Source organism: Diadema antillarum, unplaced genomic scaffold, assembly GCF_040938485.1.
Source record: "Diadema antillarum isolate AM-2024a unplaced genomic scaffold, OU_Dant_1.0 seq00000420_RagTag, whole genome shotgun sequence".
Lineage (NCBI taxonomy): Eukaryota > Metazoa > Echinodermata > Echinoidea > Diadematoida > Diadematidae > Diadema > Diadema antillarum.
Window position 1 is genome coordinate 446720 of NW_027271405.1, and position 17552 is coordinate 464271.

At 38.1% G+C, this 17552-nt stretch overlaps 1 protein-coding gene across 1 annotated transcript in view; it reads right to left on the bottom strand.

The window, feature by feature from the left end:
• Positions 1-5115: 5115 nt before the first annotated feature.
• LOC139732411 (kelch-like protein 8) overlaps positions 5116-17552 on the bottom strand; it is a 40114-nt gene continuing 27677 nt past the window's right edge. Inside the window, exons 4-9 of the mRNA XM_071643276.1 lie at positions 14867-15010; positions 12133-12247; positions 11156-11340; positions 8628-8771; positions 6619-6820; positions 5116-5569 (exon numbers count right to left, since the gene is read on the bottom strand). Of these exons, the coding sequence (XP_071499377.1) occupies positions 5452-5569; positions 6619-6820; positions 8628-8771; positions 11156-11340; positions 12133-12247; positions 14867-15010 (908 nt within the window). The 3' untranslated portion in view covers positions 5116-5451. The remainder of the gene's footprint in view (positions 5570-6618; positions 6821-8627; positions 8772-11155; positions 11341-12132; positions 12248-14866; positions 15011-17552) is intronic.

Sequence of the window (17552 nt, forward strand, 5' to 3'; positions counted from 1 at the left end):
CATTGTGAATGCATAGTGCACTATACTATTGGTCCAGTTATAATGGTACACTAGCCTGTGACCTTTCTTGACTAACTATTCAGCAAATCCACCCACTGAAAATTAAAGACCAAGGATCCAGGCTTACATAAGTACACACTGAACACACACCATCTATGCTTTACTGCCTTGACGTGCATCACAAAGGAGCTATAAATCAAACTAAAACAGAATGCGAAAAAAAAAATGAATGAACAAGACATGACAAATGGGACTTCTACAATTAATCATCTGCACAAGATTTTTGTGCACACGATTGGAAGTTCTTCACAGAACAATAGCCCGGATTTTGTCCACAGCTAAAGTGTAAAAAGAAAAAATACTTATAATATGAATGTCTACCTACATTGGCACACTAGGCCATCTGTGAATGCAAAGCACCTGTGATTTTACTGTATGCGCATAAGCCGAGCACTTCAATCTACAGTTAGTTTAGTGATCCAGAATGTGGAGTGAAATCACTTTACTCTTTCATTATTTCACCGTCCACAAATGGCATTAACTCCTTCCCTGGGGAGCTCAAAATCAATCGTAAACTTGGAAACTTTCGCCTTTATGCAAATGCGAAAGGGGTCCTTGTTTTCTACATGTATTTGAGTTGGAATTTCTATGTATTTACACCAGGCATAATGACTGTTCTCTGAATAAATGAGTAGCAAAATGTTTACAAATCTTCACATGCACTTGAAAGTTGACAGAGTTGATACAATCAGAATAGACACATACCACAGGTTTATAAATATCTCTCACATCAAATATTTTTCCTCTATGTACACTTTTCACACGCATTCACTTTTCCATGCCTTGTGCACTCGAGTTTCTGAGAATCAACTTATTGACTTCAAAAATGAAATGAAATGAAATGAAAGAGAGGAAAGGGTACAAAAACAACAAACCTTTCTCTACAATAAAAATGGAAATGTCTAATCTCAGAACAGGGTCCTGTTGCATAAAAAGATGCAATCACAGATACATCAGAAAATCAAACAGAAATCAAGTATCAGCCAATCAGAACTGAGTACTAACAGATTTATCTTTGATTTTAAGACTTATGTTTGATCTCAGCTTTTTATGCACCAGGGCCCTGGTAACACATTTGAGTGCATAGAAAATGAAACTGAACATTGATTACAATAATGTGGGACTACACAGATGATGAAGTTGAGTACATACACTTCACATCTATACACTGCAAGTTGATTTACAAGTTACAAAGTTTTCTTGCGGGTATGTTGGGTAGTTCTCCCATCTAAAACCATTTCAAGAAACAGGAATTCTTTCCTGGATACCGACACTAACTGTTGGAACTTCAGCCTTCATGTGCATGATTGTTACAGGTGAAATACATGAACAAATTTTAACCTTACGTCAAGGACAGAAATGCTGTTTTTAACATATCTCACAGGCCTGGACACACAGGTGACAAATTTGGTAAAACATTTCTGCAAAATCACAATGTGTTCATTAATATTGACATATCAAGTTATATGCGTTCAGATTAGGAATCAATTTTCCAAAGTGTAAGTAAATTCTGTTCTACCTCCGAGGTCAATTAATTACCTACATTTGGATGAAACAAATTTGGTAAACTACACTGGAGCTGCCATCAACAGAAGCAACTAACTCTTTTTAAACATGTACACTGTAGTCCATTGTTCACATTGGCTCACAGGTTAAAAATTATTCATTCACACACTCAAAAACGTAGTTAGTGCTACCTAAACAATAGATACAGAGCAGAATTTGTCAACTCTTGAATATTGCAATTTGCTTCTGCGTATATGCTATTGATTACATAATGCATTTCAGGTCTTTTGCATTGGACATATCGTCCGGCTTAATATATACATAATCATATTATATATATGTACAATATGTACAGACGACCTCACTTTTTACAAAACAAATTGCATAGACGATAAATGATAACCTGCTTTACACATACAGCATGCACAGGGACAATCAAGTCCTCAGGTAATTATACTGTGGAAATTGTCATATCATAATTCAATTGGCAACTCCAAACTTCACTGGGTAGCCAATACCTGGAGGAAAGATTAGCTATACCTGGTTTAATTAATTAAATCTGAACAAAATCAGGGGAAAAAATGGAAATTGGGTGCAGATACATCAAATTTTATTTTATAAAATGTGTTCACAATTTTAGGATTGGGTATGAATTCAGCTTAACTTCAAGGCTTTTGATATTTTGCAATAGAGATGAACAATGGAATATGACCAAGATTGTGCTCAGATAAATGAGAAGTTTTTATTTCATTGTATTGAATACTAGCAATGAATTATAACAATTCTAGTAGAAATGCAAAGCATTTAGCCACAAAAACGTGGTATCTGTGACTTTATGATAATGTAGTTTGGTATTAAAGGTCTTGATGTCATTTTTGTCACTGTCCTCCTACAGTGAGAGCCTGAAATGATCAAGGAGACACAAAAAGAAAGAGGACCATACAAGATGAGTTATTTGGCATGATGGTCACTGTAAGCACCAGGAGGTTCAACATTTTCCTTCATCACACAAAAAAAAAATAGTTTGATGTACCTCGACAAGTATTGGCCTGTAACCACCGTCTGCTTGCTAAAAGCTTATATATATTATATCAATCTGTGTCCAATGACCACTTGTCTAGACCGGTCAGTCTGACTGTCTCCTTCCAAAAGTGGCCACTGAAAATGACTACTACTGTCTCTACAGGCCATGCTCAAGGTGACAGCCTTTTCCTTTTTTAAAAGGTACAAGGTATACTCTACAAGCTAAAATTTTAGCGAATAGATATTTTTGCAAATTACGATTTGCCAGACATTTTAGCATGTTGTTAATCTTGCAGTTGTAAGGGTCTAGTGATTGTACCTTCAATTTTTGCAAAATAGATAAGAATGAGTGACAAACAAAAATTCATCTACTGAATATTTTATTCGTCGATTCTCCGCACTGTACTTTAACAAGTAGGGTGTTCTACATTTGAAAATCAAAGTACTGTACTAATTTCTTTTGTTGTTGTTGTTGTTGATTTCACATGTTTCAATATTCATGCAGTATATCTATGGTTGAAAAGCTATTTGTGGAATTTGCAAAAATAAAACTACCACAAAAATTTCAGCTCATACAGAATATAAGACTTTAGGCCCTGACTCTCTCATAGTTACCCACTACAAGAGAGTATAGATGTAACACAAAAACTGATATGGCATAGAAATAAAAAAGAAAGAATAGAAAGTAACTGCAATCAGATGGGAAGACTGAGGACAGTAATAGTGAATGCACTGTCTTAACATTTGAACTAGGTTGCCAATCTCACATGCAAGGCATTGGGGTGGACACAAAATCTACAACACAAGCAAAACTCACACTGGGATCATATATGGCTAAATCAGAGCTTCCACTGCATTCAATACATTGACGCATTCAGTACATTTATGAGTAAGACAGATTTATGTGTATCACATACATCCAAGCTATCTCTGTTTTTGCATCCCTTCTTTTGTGCCACGCAGATTCCAAGTGACATGATTTCAGTTTCAGATACACACTTCAGCTTCTCCATACTCTTATCTTTGCATCATAAAAATCGTCACATTAAGATTCCTGTTGAAATGTCAAAACTTTCTTCAGATAGTACACATGTCATATTGAGATTGGCTGGAATATGACACACAGGTAGGTCAAAGTTCATGGAATGCTTTGTATTTCTCACCTTCTCAGAGAGAGGTGGTGCACATGAGTGCTACAGTGTGTAAGTTCTGGCAGTGCTTGTTGCAACGTTCAAACAAAATTGGGTGAAAACTTGAGGGCTATGACCGATTCCCAAATAATTGAACTGATCATTGCAAAGACTTGATGTTGGTGAGTGAATACCAGCAGAAAGCTTTGTGGTAAAGCATGGAGTCCATGTCATTTGTGTGAGCGTTTGTGTGTGTGTGAACAGTCAGGCAAATATCACGTAATCTCTTCTGCTAGAAATGCTGATGAACGTAACTTTCTCCCAGTACCGTACATGTGGGGAGGTTCCAAGCATGAATTGATTATGGAATATACAGTCCAGTTTCTGGACAAAAAAAGATTTGTTCTTTTAGAGCAAACATTGTCACACAATTTGTTATATCTTCAGCATGTTAAAACTGCACAGCCTATTGTCACTATCAAAAAGAGGTATGTGTTACTATTTCCTGCACTAACCAATCAATCGATTACCTATCACTTTAGTGTACAGACACAAGTATAGGTTACAAATGTACATGTCTATATTGATATGATATGTGATGTGATTTGGTTAGATTGAAACAAGGCACTTGGACATATTTCATGCATATCACAATGCAGCAAGTTGTCTTTTTCATTGGTCAATGACAGAATAATTTGATCAAAGGTGTACTTGTACTGACACTCTCCATGAGCATGTGTTACAACACACTACAGTTATGCCATGATTCAACCAATTTAGCGTTATCCTCAACTTCATGCATACTGTTGTAAAGCAGGTTCAGTGAACATTGTGAAAATGTCAAAGGGATAGCTTTCCTCCACTGGCATTAATTTTTAATTAGCGATGTCAATTTAGAAGGAGATGAGCACTCCAAGATCCACATACCCATTGAGACTGACAAGGGCATTGACTGTGTGCTGCTCATAAATTATATGGTGTCAACACCTTCATCATCCTCAGTAGGCACACTATTAATGACCTTATCACCCAAGAAATGACGGGTTGTTTCCTTTTCCACCAAAAGACAGGTTAAACATATTTCAGATCTATTTTCAAGAAGTATTATAAATGGAGAAATATGGAAAGTATTCTCCTGGTACTAGTCTTCCTGGCAGTCTCTTTGCCATTTTAAAGTTTCTTGTGACCAATGCTAAGATTTCTGTAGACATAAACAACACTCGCAAAAGAAGAGAGATTCCATTGAGGTTTTAAGCCTTTACACTTTTATCATACACTTCTCAAATAATTCAGTATATGCAGTGAACCACCCCTGAAAATTGTGGAAATTTTTCCTTCAGCTGGTAAATTACACTGTACAAGTATGTCATTGATTATCAAATTTTATTTCCCTCACTTTGAAGCTATGTCAAAATCATTTTTTGTTTAACCTTAAAACCAAGCTGAAGCCTGGTGTTAAGTCTAGGTCATTCACCAGCGTATTAAAACATGAAAGAGTTGTGTTCTTGATTAATATTTTAATACATCTGAGACTCGAGTATGGTCGACCTTGTCCCTAGGATACTGGGCCTGGAATAAACCTTCTCAGCTCCTCTTGGAAACCATCTGCACAGTCTGTCCGCTGCATCAGGAAGAATAAGGCACATCATCCAAATTTGGTCCCTTTTCAACACAAAATCTGTGAAGACATTGCATAGCGAACATCGAATGAGTCTTTCTCTCTGCAGGGCTGTCAGACGCAGCTGACCATGTTCGTTCGGACGACCTCTTTCAGGGAAGAGACCTGGCAGGGACACACGGCGACCCCAGCCCCGGCCCGGCACATCGCAATGTCGCACACACTCGACCAGCTGCAAGCAAACCATAGGAAACACATAATGAAAGAATAATCCTTTTAATTGTTTGCACAAAGGATGAGCATTTAATTGATAATATAGCTAAAGCAGCTGTTGTGGAGTTCTGACTGAAAAATAGCACTCTTACACTTTACAAAAGCATCGCTGTTTACACACTTCTTCATCTGTTATTTCTCTTTTCATCCACAAATGCTTATTCTTATTCAAAGATACTCCTAGGTGTAGAGCTGTGTCTGCCAACAGTTTACAGGCTGTTATATCAGCCGCTAAAGATGAACCACATGATTATCAATATCGCTTGCCTGTTCCCAAGGTTGTGTGTGACCACAGACCACTTCATTAGGATTGCACCATGCTCTCTGTGAGAAGTGAAGCAGGATACTTCATGTGCATGAGATGTGGGGTGCATTTGTTGTCTCACTTCTGGCATAGAATAAAGGTTTCCAAATGACCTTCAGGGAGATTTTTAACAGACGCTAAATGCAAAGCTGTTTTGATTATGGGGCTGGAAACGCCTTTCTGAAACACTGAAAAGAGTTTGGGTGAGAAATGTGTTTCCGTGGAGATGATAAATGCTAAGCCGTTTTGAAACATGTTTATACAGTGTAGCTTGAGCCTACCCATGCCAACTACATGACCTCTGCTCCCCGGGTCAAACAGTGCAATGGAGCTGCGCAGTGACGAGGCCTTCCTCACAACTCACAATAGAGATGATAAATGCAACAACTCAAGAAACGTGATCCGAAAGGCCTTTGCAAACATGTTTTGTTTCCTAGTAGGTATGGCAACGTGCTTTAAACATGGGAAAGATGATATACGCAGCCGTGGACATTTCATACACAGGATATTTTTCTTTTCATTCATATTTTATCTTTTCAAAACAGAGTGTTTTGTTTTTGAGCAGACAGGACATGGTAACACACAATATTGTCTCAGCTGATCTACCTGAATTCATAAACAGTGATTGTTCCATACGAGACAAAACATCCTGTGATATGTCTGAACTGAGAAAGCATGATACGAATGAAAGCTGAAGACTTTACCTGTCGGTTTCAGGGTCGTAGCACTCCACCGAAGTGAGATAGTTGGAGCCGTTGTGACCTCCAACGGCGTAGATCTTCCCCCCTAGAACAGCCACGCCTACACCGCCCCGGCTGGAAGACATGGGCTTCATGCAGGTCCACTTGTCCTTCTCAGGGTTGTACCGCTCCACGGTACTCAGGGGAGAGCTGTGGTCGAAACCGCCTTGGGAATGCAAGAGAGGACAAAATCGTGTCTAACGTTACTTTCCTACTTTGTGACTGGGTTGTCATCATCTGCAGAACTCTGACACCTTAAAGGCATAATTTACCATTTGCAGATGAAACAAAAACCCAGCATTAGTGCTTTAAAATAGTTCTAAAATGAGAGATAGGGATAGGAACAACCTCTGTAAAAATTTGAATGAGTAAAATTGATGTTCAGTATTCTTAAATATACAAAATGTGAACAATAGTTATAATAAAAATGTTAATAGATTAAACCGTCTACAGTTACGGTTTATTAAGAAAAATACTTATATCTCCTTACATTTTAGGCTTTATTGAGAACATTTCATATGGTAGGATGTTTTGTGGTACAACAGACCTACTCATATGCATCAAATGTGATATCTTGAACATTTATCAAATCACTGCTCCCAAAGGTAAACTGGACCTTCAAATAGGAGTTCTACTGTTGATTTGTTGTTGTTGATTGTTGTTGTTGTTATCGTTGTTGTTGTTGTTGATGTTGTTGTTTTGTTTTGTTTTCATTGTAAGAGTCATTCAAGAACTGATTGATTGCAATTTGTGATTAACTGATTTCTAAATTGTAACTAGCAATCAAACATGAATAATTCACAGGATATATTAACCCGTTGAGAACGAGTCCCGAGTATACTCCGGCAAGTGTCTATGGGAAATGCGTGTTGTAGCAAAATCAGTCCGTTCTCAATGGCTTAAAATATAAAATTGCCTTCAATGAGTATGACAAGGAAAACAATATAAACTTTTTCAGTGGACAAGGAACTTCAAACATTATGTACAATGATGCGAAGAAATATAAGTTGGCACAAGCCTATCATAAATGTTACAACCTCTGTTCCCCACAATCCTAAATAAAGGGGTACCATAAATTTGCTGCATTCTGCAAGCAGCATGCACTTGAATATCTTACTTTGAAATTGCGAAAAGTTCTCTTTGGGTCATCGTTGGTTGTCAATAAAAAAAGATTCTTTTGTACATTGTATCCAACAATGTATTCAAATGAGAGGTCAACTGATATAACATATGTGACCGTGCACCTCAAAACGAACATAAAGTCGCACACACTGATTTTGCGTGAGGACTGAAAATAAGTGAAATGAGTCAACCTAGCCTAACTTGACTTTTTCAAATTTTCTGAAAGAGCGGGTCTTCTTTTACATTATGCTTAAATTCTTGGTATCATAAAACGGGCAGGAAAGTGTGTTTGTTAGCAGTTTATCTCGAACATTTTTGGTAGAATAGTGTGATTAGGTGTGTCTTTATGATCCCTTTCTCATTTCTGAAAAACCTTGTCCACACTCTTTACTCTCAACTCTAATAACCTTTGAAAGGATAGTGCTACTGCTTTGAAAGTTGGCATTAATTATGGAAAGAATGTGTTAATGAGGCATGCCTAATTTCACTTTAATCTGATTATCCCTTCATTGTTGTTACTCTGGTGGTTTACTTCCTGTTTTTTGTCCTATTCATCTCACAGCCAGCACGGTTTGGTAAAGATTAAGCGCTTGAATAGACACTGTACTTCAGAGCCTCTTTTCTCAGTTCACACTTTTCCTGAGTTTGTGCTTTCTTTCCAAGATTTAGATAGGTTAGGAGAGTCCATTTGATTTGAGTTATACATCATTTTAAAGCTTAAAGTCTGTTCTTTCGGAATATGGTCTTAACTAAAAATTCATGTCTGGCTACTTTTTGTTTGTTTTGAGGTGCAGGGTCACATATTACCTTTTTGATTCACTGTTCAAGTATTCAAATAGAGAGGTGCTTACCTATGGCGTACAGGTATCCATTATGGACCGCCGCCCCACCCCCTGCCCTCCTTGTCTGCATGGGTGCAATGATGGTCCACTTGTCCAGGTGGGGGTCATAGCGCTCACAGGAGTTGAGGGTGCAGGAGCCATCGTTACCTCCGACTAGCAAACGCAAATGGGATCAGTGGATGAAAAACAGAAACATGTCAATCACATGGCTGCCAACATTAACATATCACACTGCGGGAGGTTTCGTGGAGCAAGCAGGGATATATTATGTGCATTGTGCATATTAGTAGGCAAAATTAATGCCTAAATCAGGAGGACTTTTATGTTTTCTTATCAAGGCATAAAGAAATATATCGGTTCAACAGAATCTTCAATAGAATCGGGGAGATTCTACAGTTTCGAACTGGCAATTACGTTATCTAATCCTTAGTTTTGCAATTTGTATTCCGTGCTTTATAGCAGTGCAAGGGGTACCACATCAGGAGAGAGAGAGAGAGAGAAAGAAAGAAAAGGAGGGTAGAGAGAGGGAAATGTGTGAGTGTTGACCAAAAATTTCAATATCGGCACACACAGAAGATGATAGACCGACGTATCAGTACTACCAGCGAAATTGATTACATGGCCAGCAATTGTCCTCTCTACAAAGCATGGCAGTTGCTATCAATTTCAGTTTTCAAAGAAACCCTACAGACAACAAGTTACCCAGGGTACCGAAACTACATAATATCCATTACTCATCCTCTTCACTTCTTTATTGTCTGAGCTATCCTACCCATTTACAGAACAAGTGATAAATACAACAAACAGCTATAGAATTTCATCTGAATAATGAATGTTATATGATTACCTTTGTCTTGTAGGCGCCTTTTTGTGCTTAAATACTTTATGACACTTACATGTAAAAGATCAGTTACATTCCCTGGGGGTGGATTAGCTTACCAGGCATGATATGCATGGCTATCATAGACTGAGACCAAATGATGAGAAAATGATATGACTGACTTTTTTTTTTTAGTTTGCAGAAAATTAAAAGAAGTAAAACCCTGGGATGCTGTTTTGCAAAGACTGAGCATTACTGCTTCTGAGCAGAGTATGGTGAATTACCAAGAAAACTTTATGTAAAGGAGGATGGCCAAGGTATGAAAGTCTTTGTTCATCTCTTCTTTCTTTCATAACACTTACCACAAAAATATCTATAACATGGCTATGACCTCTTTCTTATATTACCAGGAAGCAATTAATGGTGTTAAAGGAATGTATTGGGTATACCTACAAAGTATAAATTCCATGTGCAAATTTTGTTTGTGCCTTTCAATAAAAAGCTTACCATTGTATGCTCAATGCTTATCACTTTAGTTTAATTGCTAATCATCGGGTTCACTGTATCAAGAATAGCTAGGCATACATGTAGTAGGCAAAGTTAAGGCATAATTATTAAGAGTATCATGCATGGTTGTGACTGGGAGTATGCAGGGACCAGCAATATTTAGCTCTACGTTACATAAATTGCATCAAGTGATGTATCATCACAGAATACAACCCAGCAAAAGCTTACACACGTGTTGTCTCTTTTGTGTAGTTTGTAAGACTTTTTTAGATGAAAATAGTTGTGATACACCGTGTACATTGTTCATGAGTGACATATCTGTCATATTACAAAAACAGAGTCCTTGTCCAGTGGTACCCACCCTTCAATGCCTTTCTGCTTCTCCACTCTGTCTGTTACTAAACACAACCACAAAGTCTCTATCTGAAACTTGTTGAACAAAGGGTGCGTTCGAGCACTCTAAAGCGAACCAAAGTGAACTGAACCAAAGCGTACCAAACTGTACTGAGCCAGATTTGGAGCGTTCAAGCCCTCTGTGGAGAAGCGTACCTCATGAGTTATTTGTAGAGGGGGGTCACACATTTTGCAGCAAGAGGGTCATTCACCTGGCATGCTTAAACTACTTACAGATGTCCCGAGCAAAGAGAATGAACTCTGCATTGTGACATATGTGCATGATACGCGCATTCTCACATGCGAACTTTTGGTACACTTCTGGTACCCTTTAGGAGCACATCGGGAAGTGGTCCACTTTTGGCTCGGTTCAGTTCGGTACGGTACACTTTAGGAGTGTTCGAGCACTCCTCTGGTGCGGGATTGGAATGGTTTGGCTCACTTAGGAGAGCACTAGAATGCACCCAAAGTCATCAGCTCCAACTCTCAGCATCTAATACTTTATATAGTTCAGCTTTGAGTACACAAACCGGCTGTCTCGCATCATCTTCTCTTCAAGTTTTCTCTCCTGTTTACGTCTTTCATATTTGCCAAAACCATCGCCTACAAAGACACTATGATCCTTCCTTCACACAATTCTTGTAGTGTAATCTTTGTAGTATACAGGGAGTTGTCTCCTTCAAAAAAGCTTGCAATGAGTCAGTATTCAGTCTTCAATGTAATACATTGTACATTTGTGAATCATGTATCATGCATAAAAATCTCATCATATTTGGAAGAAAAGTGCGAGACAAAATTCCACACGAGCCCAAGGTACCTGCATAAATGAGTCCATTGAGAACAGCCACCGCAACACCTCCTCGCGCACAGTTCATGGGCGCGGCAGAACTCCACGTGGTTGTGCTGTGGTCGTAGCGCTCAACATCGTTGAAGCAGACATTATCGTCAAGTCCTCCGATGGCGTAGATTGGCGAGCCGAGTTGGGTGACACCGAGTCCTCTCCTGATGATTGAAAGCCATAAAAAGAACTGCAATATATACGTGTGTGTATCAACAAATAGAAATGGAGAGAGCATGAGTACTGAGATTAACAACAAAACAGTAATACTATGGTTGTTATTCGGCCCATAGATTTGCATGGTTAACAAAGTACACTCAAGCAATCTACACTGTGCACTGATGTTGTATCATGACACTGTAAAGATGATATTTGCAGTGAAAGTATGGAAAACCACAGACTTCTATTTCAACTTTTCAAGTTATCGCTGATAATCACAGGAATATGTGGGCTAGAAAAATATGTCCTGTACATTGTTACATGTCTCTAAATGCAATTTTAACAAAATACATAACTTCCTTCACTGCTCCATGTCTAAAAGTTTTATAGAACAAGAGCTGGAAGTGTAGATGGCTAGAATATTGACTAGAATATTGCTACCAAATGATGTAAGCATATTTTCATTTTCTATGAATCAATGACAATCTAATCTCCATCATCGTGGATCAAAACACAAAACTGCATCATATTATTGCAATATGTCGTCACTCCCCAGAACAAGAGGTAGACGGATGAGGCATATGGCAAAAGTTTTCTGTCTTTCTCTCTCTTTTCATTGTTTCTTCAAAACTGGCAGTCAGCCAAGATAGAGGTAGCAAGACACAATCGTTTCTTGATTCAATGAAATATTAGCCGAGTCAGATCATCATTAAATCAATGACTGCCGGGCTATGTCTTCACATTCCCACGCAATGTCACACACACGTATCTATTGTTTTGCAGATCATTGAACTCACCTTGGCCTTTTCATGGATGGAAGATGAACCCACTTGTTTGCATGAGGCTCAAACTTTTCTACACTGTTGAGGTGTTCCCTGCCATCAAATCCGCCGACAGCAAATATATGGCCTTCTGCATAAGGGAAGCAAAAACCCAAACACAATGAAAACAATCAACTACTATATGAAGTGATAAAGAGCAAATATACGAACAATACAGATGATTTCTTGCAGGCATTACCCTCCAATACAAGCATCCTGGTGGGGGAGGGGCATATCATTGTCAAGTACTGATGGTATACTTATGTATCAATTACTGCTTTGGCAAATATTGCAATCCAAGCCTTTTTATTGGAATATTATATATGCAGAGTTAGACAATATACAGGTTCACAAAGATACCAATGTTAAAGGGACTGTACAGTACTGGTTGAGGTGGGTATTCATGTTTTCAACATTCCTAAGTGAGATAATGAGAAACCTCTTATGAAATATGAAAGAGCATGCAATTCTCAGAAGGATTCAACGTTTATTTGATGAAAATTGGTTTTCAAATGGCTGAGATATCCAAAAAAAGCGATAACAATAAAAGGTGACAGGCCACGCCTTTTATTAGGATCTTTTTGTTTCACCTCGTTTTTGGATATCTCAGCCATTCCAAAACTGATTTTCATCAAATAAACTCTTGATACCGTACCCCTTAAAATTGCATGCTCTTTGACATCTCATAGAGTGGTTTCTGAATATCTCGCAAAACATTAAATGCTAGATCCTCACCTCAACCAGAACTGTACACACCCTTTAAATCATGTCATCCATCATTAATAAAGGTCATTGTCCTCTTAATTAGCAGTTCAAAAACTCTACCAAAGTTGTTTGAAGATGGCATTTTATATATACACGTAAATACCAGAGAGCCTCGTCATTCCACTATGAACAGCTTTGAATGCATACAATCACTCGATAAGAAAGGAGTGTAGTTTAGACTGATGTTATATACTGTGAGCATAAATCAAATGTTGTGATACATCTATTCCATGTTGTTACTTGCAAGAATGAGCCATTTTCTTGTTGGCACCTCTTGAATGGGTTCGCAAATGACAGCTTTTGCTATTGTACAGTATGAAAGATGTATCCAGCACAAACGCATATTATGCATACACAAGAGACAGAAAATTACTCCACCGCCTGAAAAAGATGATGATTTCCCACAGAGTTGTTTCATGGTACGGTACATGATTTTCACACTAGCTAATGATTTAAGTTTCAGTTATTTTCATATCAACTGAGAGAATACTAAGTTCATCACCCAGATTTTTTAAGCTACAATGTATTTACAATTTTCTTTTCAAATTTCATAGGTGAGGAAAGACAAAACTACAAATACATGTCCACTAGTATGCACACACTGTTCCCATAATACTTGCCTTTTCTTAAAAATATGGAATTGTACTGTGCAAAAGCAAACAATAATGAATTCATGGGAGGGTTCAAAAGTAGGCTATTAAATCAAATGGTAATCACTATTTGTGGTATACATGCTAATTACATCTCAAAACTGGAATTCAGATACTTTTCTGGGAAGCATTCATGGCATATATGGTATAGATCTGGGTTTGTTCAAATTCACACAAGTGGAACATCAAACATACACTGTATGATGAATGTCTATTTGTCACCTTACTGAACACCAGCACACATACAATTTGTATGTCTCATGCTTGGAAAAAAATGACTGACAAAACTTATGCCAGTTTGAACAAGAAAAATTAATGACTGAAGAAATAGTCATGTCTGATGAACTAGACTGAGAGGAAGTTAGCTTTGGTTATTTAGCAGGGGTAAACTTCAGCACTCACATACCAGCTACAGTAAGAAGGGTTCCTTTCCATATCTCATTTCACTCTCACGTTATCCATCAAGCCATCTACATCCCATCATACTGCAGGCTTGTCATTTTTTTCCATTTATGATATTCATAAAGATGTGCACAGTCAGAGTTGCTGACAACCTGTGTAAACAGGGACATGGGAGGTCATGGAAATGTTATGAACCCGGAGTACCCGTTTTAAACAAAGAGAGCTGCCCACGAAGTAAGTGTATACAACTTGAAACTGTTCCAACGCTTTTCAGCAGTGGCACAGATGGTATTCAACAGAGTCATTCCCCGTAGAAGACAGAATGGGAGATATAAAAAGAAACTGTGCTATAAAGACACAATATCATCTGTATTTACTTCCAACGACAACTAACCTGTGAATGACTTGTCACCTAACCTTGACTCTGTATGAACAAAATATTGACAATTCAATACCATTTTTTCCCCTTTATTCCTTCCTACACACTGAACTCTGTATAAACCCACCGTGAACACAACAGTGACTTCCGTGAGGAGCTAAAAGTAGATGTGTGGTGTGTTTGTTTTTTCTATTTCAATCATTGCGCCCTGTATGCAGGTGTGACATGACACTTGGTGAAGTAGAATCATATGTACCTCCTTCCTTATCCGATTATAATTCCGACATATACACTGTATACTGGATTTCCTCAAGGATATGACAGCCCAGATAAATCTGGCAATGACTAGTGCATTCACTATGGGCTCTGACTGACATCATGCACGCTACCAATATAAACATTCAGATACAAGTGGAATGATGACGACTTAAAAGCTCCCGATTAGTGAAGCAGTATGGAAACCCTGTGTGCAAGGAGAGCGTCCATGAATTGGAACACGGAGACGCTGACTTACCGCTGGTTGCCGTGACACCAACATGCCGACGCTTCGTGCTCATCTCCGTTACGGGTATCCAGCGGTTGTTACGGAGATCATAGCACTCGCTGGACTTGAAGGGATCTCCTGATGCACCGCGACCTCCAACGACAAACAGAACACCTAGGGAAGAGACCGAATATCTACCATTACATAAATCCAAAACAAATATAGTAGTCATGCCACTTGCTTTATTTGATCATGAAGCAAACTGGAATAAAATACTCCTGGTAATGGCATGGAGTCTGAAGCAGCAGAAACCCACAAACTAATTACTGACACAAATGACATTGTCAATATTTTGAAAAATGAACCAAACCGCATGAAATTCCTGTAGTGTCAGCTGAAATTTCAGCATGTGCAAAAAAATGTTGTCTGAAAATGTGGTGATTTACTTTGTACTTTCAATGTTTAATTTTTGAGTAGCCTTGGAATACTTGTGTCTGACCATGATGAAGGCTAAGGGTGCAAGCTTTTCCCAAACAATTTCAACTTCCAAATGGTCACAAGAACACTACCGTACAATATGTACATACATAATCAGTGCATCGTGTCTTCTCCCGGCTAGTCACACCTATTCACTGGACATCACAGAAGCATTCCACTTTGTATTGCTTGTCTAAAGATTTTGCTTAAAAATTCAAACTCATCCAAGGGAATTTTTAGATGAAGTTTGATGCATTGAATTAACAGTGTAGCATTTCCAACAGGGGGGGGGGGGGGGGGGTTGGTAGGAGGAATGATTGAGGGGCAGGGGAGGAGATGATAGAAAAGAAGCTGAGACTCATGTAAAAGTCTTTCAATAGTCTGGGGAAAAAACAAGCAGACAACTTGTGCCTTCCTTCTTCTCAGAATCTTACAACGTATGCACTTCCTGCTTTCAACCAAATGCAATATGATTTTCACTTCCTTTCAATTTATGAGGATTTATGAGGATTTTCTGGTCAAAATCAAATTGAAACACATGAGGTCATGTTCGTCATTCGTCTGCATATTCCATGTCTGCCAAGAGTCACATTTCAGACGTCTGGAAATCTGTGGTCGCAAACTGAAGAGGAGAAGCTGCATCAATGCGGATCTGCCATTTTACAGTTTGCAAACACCAAGAAATCACTGACAGATGATAATTCACCTGAAATTGGCAATAACAGACCTGAGGTTAAAACCACATGTGGGAACAATGGATTTATGTATTTTGATGTGCTTCAACTTCCCTCTGGTTTTTATCCATCTTTTTTTTTTTCTTTGAGGGGGATGAGAAAATGATGACAGCAAAAAATATGACTTTGAAGAAAATCACTTCACTTCCTGTGCTCCGTACATACTGACGTCATTTCCTGAAAAAAATTGGATGGATGCTTTGCACGAGGCATAAACACTGCTGTGCGATAAATCACGACAAACGCTGCTCCCTCCACACAAGCAGGTGATTCCCAAGTGACCCCCAATCAACACATGTTCAGGAGAAAGTGACCCAAGGGACCATCTAGAACATAAAACATTTCCTGAAGACATCCCTATTCTCATATTATCCTCTGCATCACTTTGCAGCTATAGCCCAATATGATAAACGGCATACAAGCTGGCTCGCAACAACACGAAATGACATGTCACTTGAGTGTGCACTGCACTAGAGAGCCTGAAGTGTCGCAGCCCCACAATCCTGGAACAGTCTCCCCCCAAATATCAAATCAGCAGTTAACAAAGATCAATTAAAAAAAGCTGTTGAAAACTTATTTGTTCCAAAAACAAAACTTTCTTATACTTATTGTAGCTCCGACTTATTCCACTGCTAGTGATCTGACAAGTTTAAAGTCATTGTTTGTTTGTTTTGTTTTGTTTGCTTTCTATCTTTTGTTTCATTTAGTAAATATTGTTGATCTCTTGTATTTTGTTGAAATTGATCTAGCACTTTGAGTCTGTACAGAAACAGTGCTATATAAATAATGGTTGTTATTATTACTTAAAGGGTATGTATAGTTTTGGTTGAAACCTAATTTCAGGTTTCTAACATTGTTTGGTGAGATAATGAGAAACCTCTTAAATGAAATATGAAAGAGCATGTAATTCCATGTGGAATTCAACGGTTATTTGATGAAAATTGGTTTTGAAATGGCTGAGATATCCAAAACAGAGCGATTCTAATAAGTGTGGGACCCACATTTTATTACGATCGCTTTGTTTTACTTTGTTTTTGGATGTTTCAGTCATTCAAAACCCGATTTTCATCAAATAAACTTTGAATTCCTCTTAAAATGGTATGCTCTGTACTATTTCATAAGTGTTTTCTTGGTATCTCGCAAAAAATGAAAAGCCCAATTCTCATCTCCACCAATACTGTACCATCCCTTTAAAGGTGATACCAAATTGGTTGATTTTTTTTTTCTAATTCTTTAATAGGTTACTGGAAGAGAGCTTAAGAATCAACAGTGGGGATTTTGTTGACAGAACTATGCTGTTCCTGCCACTGTTGTTGTCAGTTGTGGTTTTGTTTTTTTTTTTCTTAACTTGGGAAGATGTGTTCTTAAAGGACAAGTTCACCTTCATATACATGTGGATTGAGTGAAGGCAACAATGTTAGTAGAACATATCAGTGAAAGTTTGGGGAAAATTTGACAATCCATTCAAAAGTTATGCATTTTTAAAATATTTGTGCAATCACTGC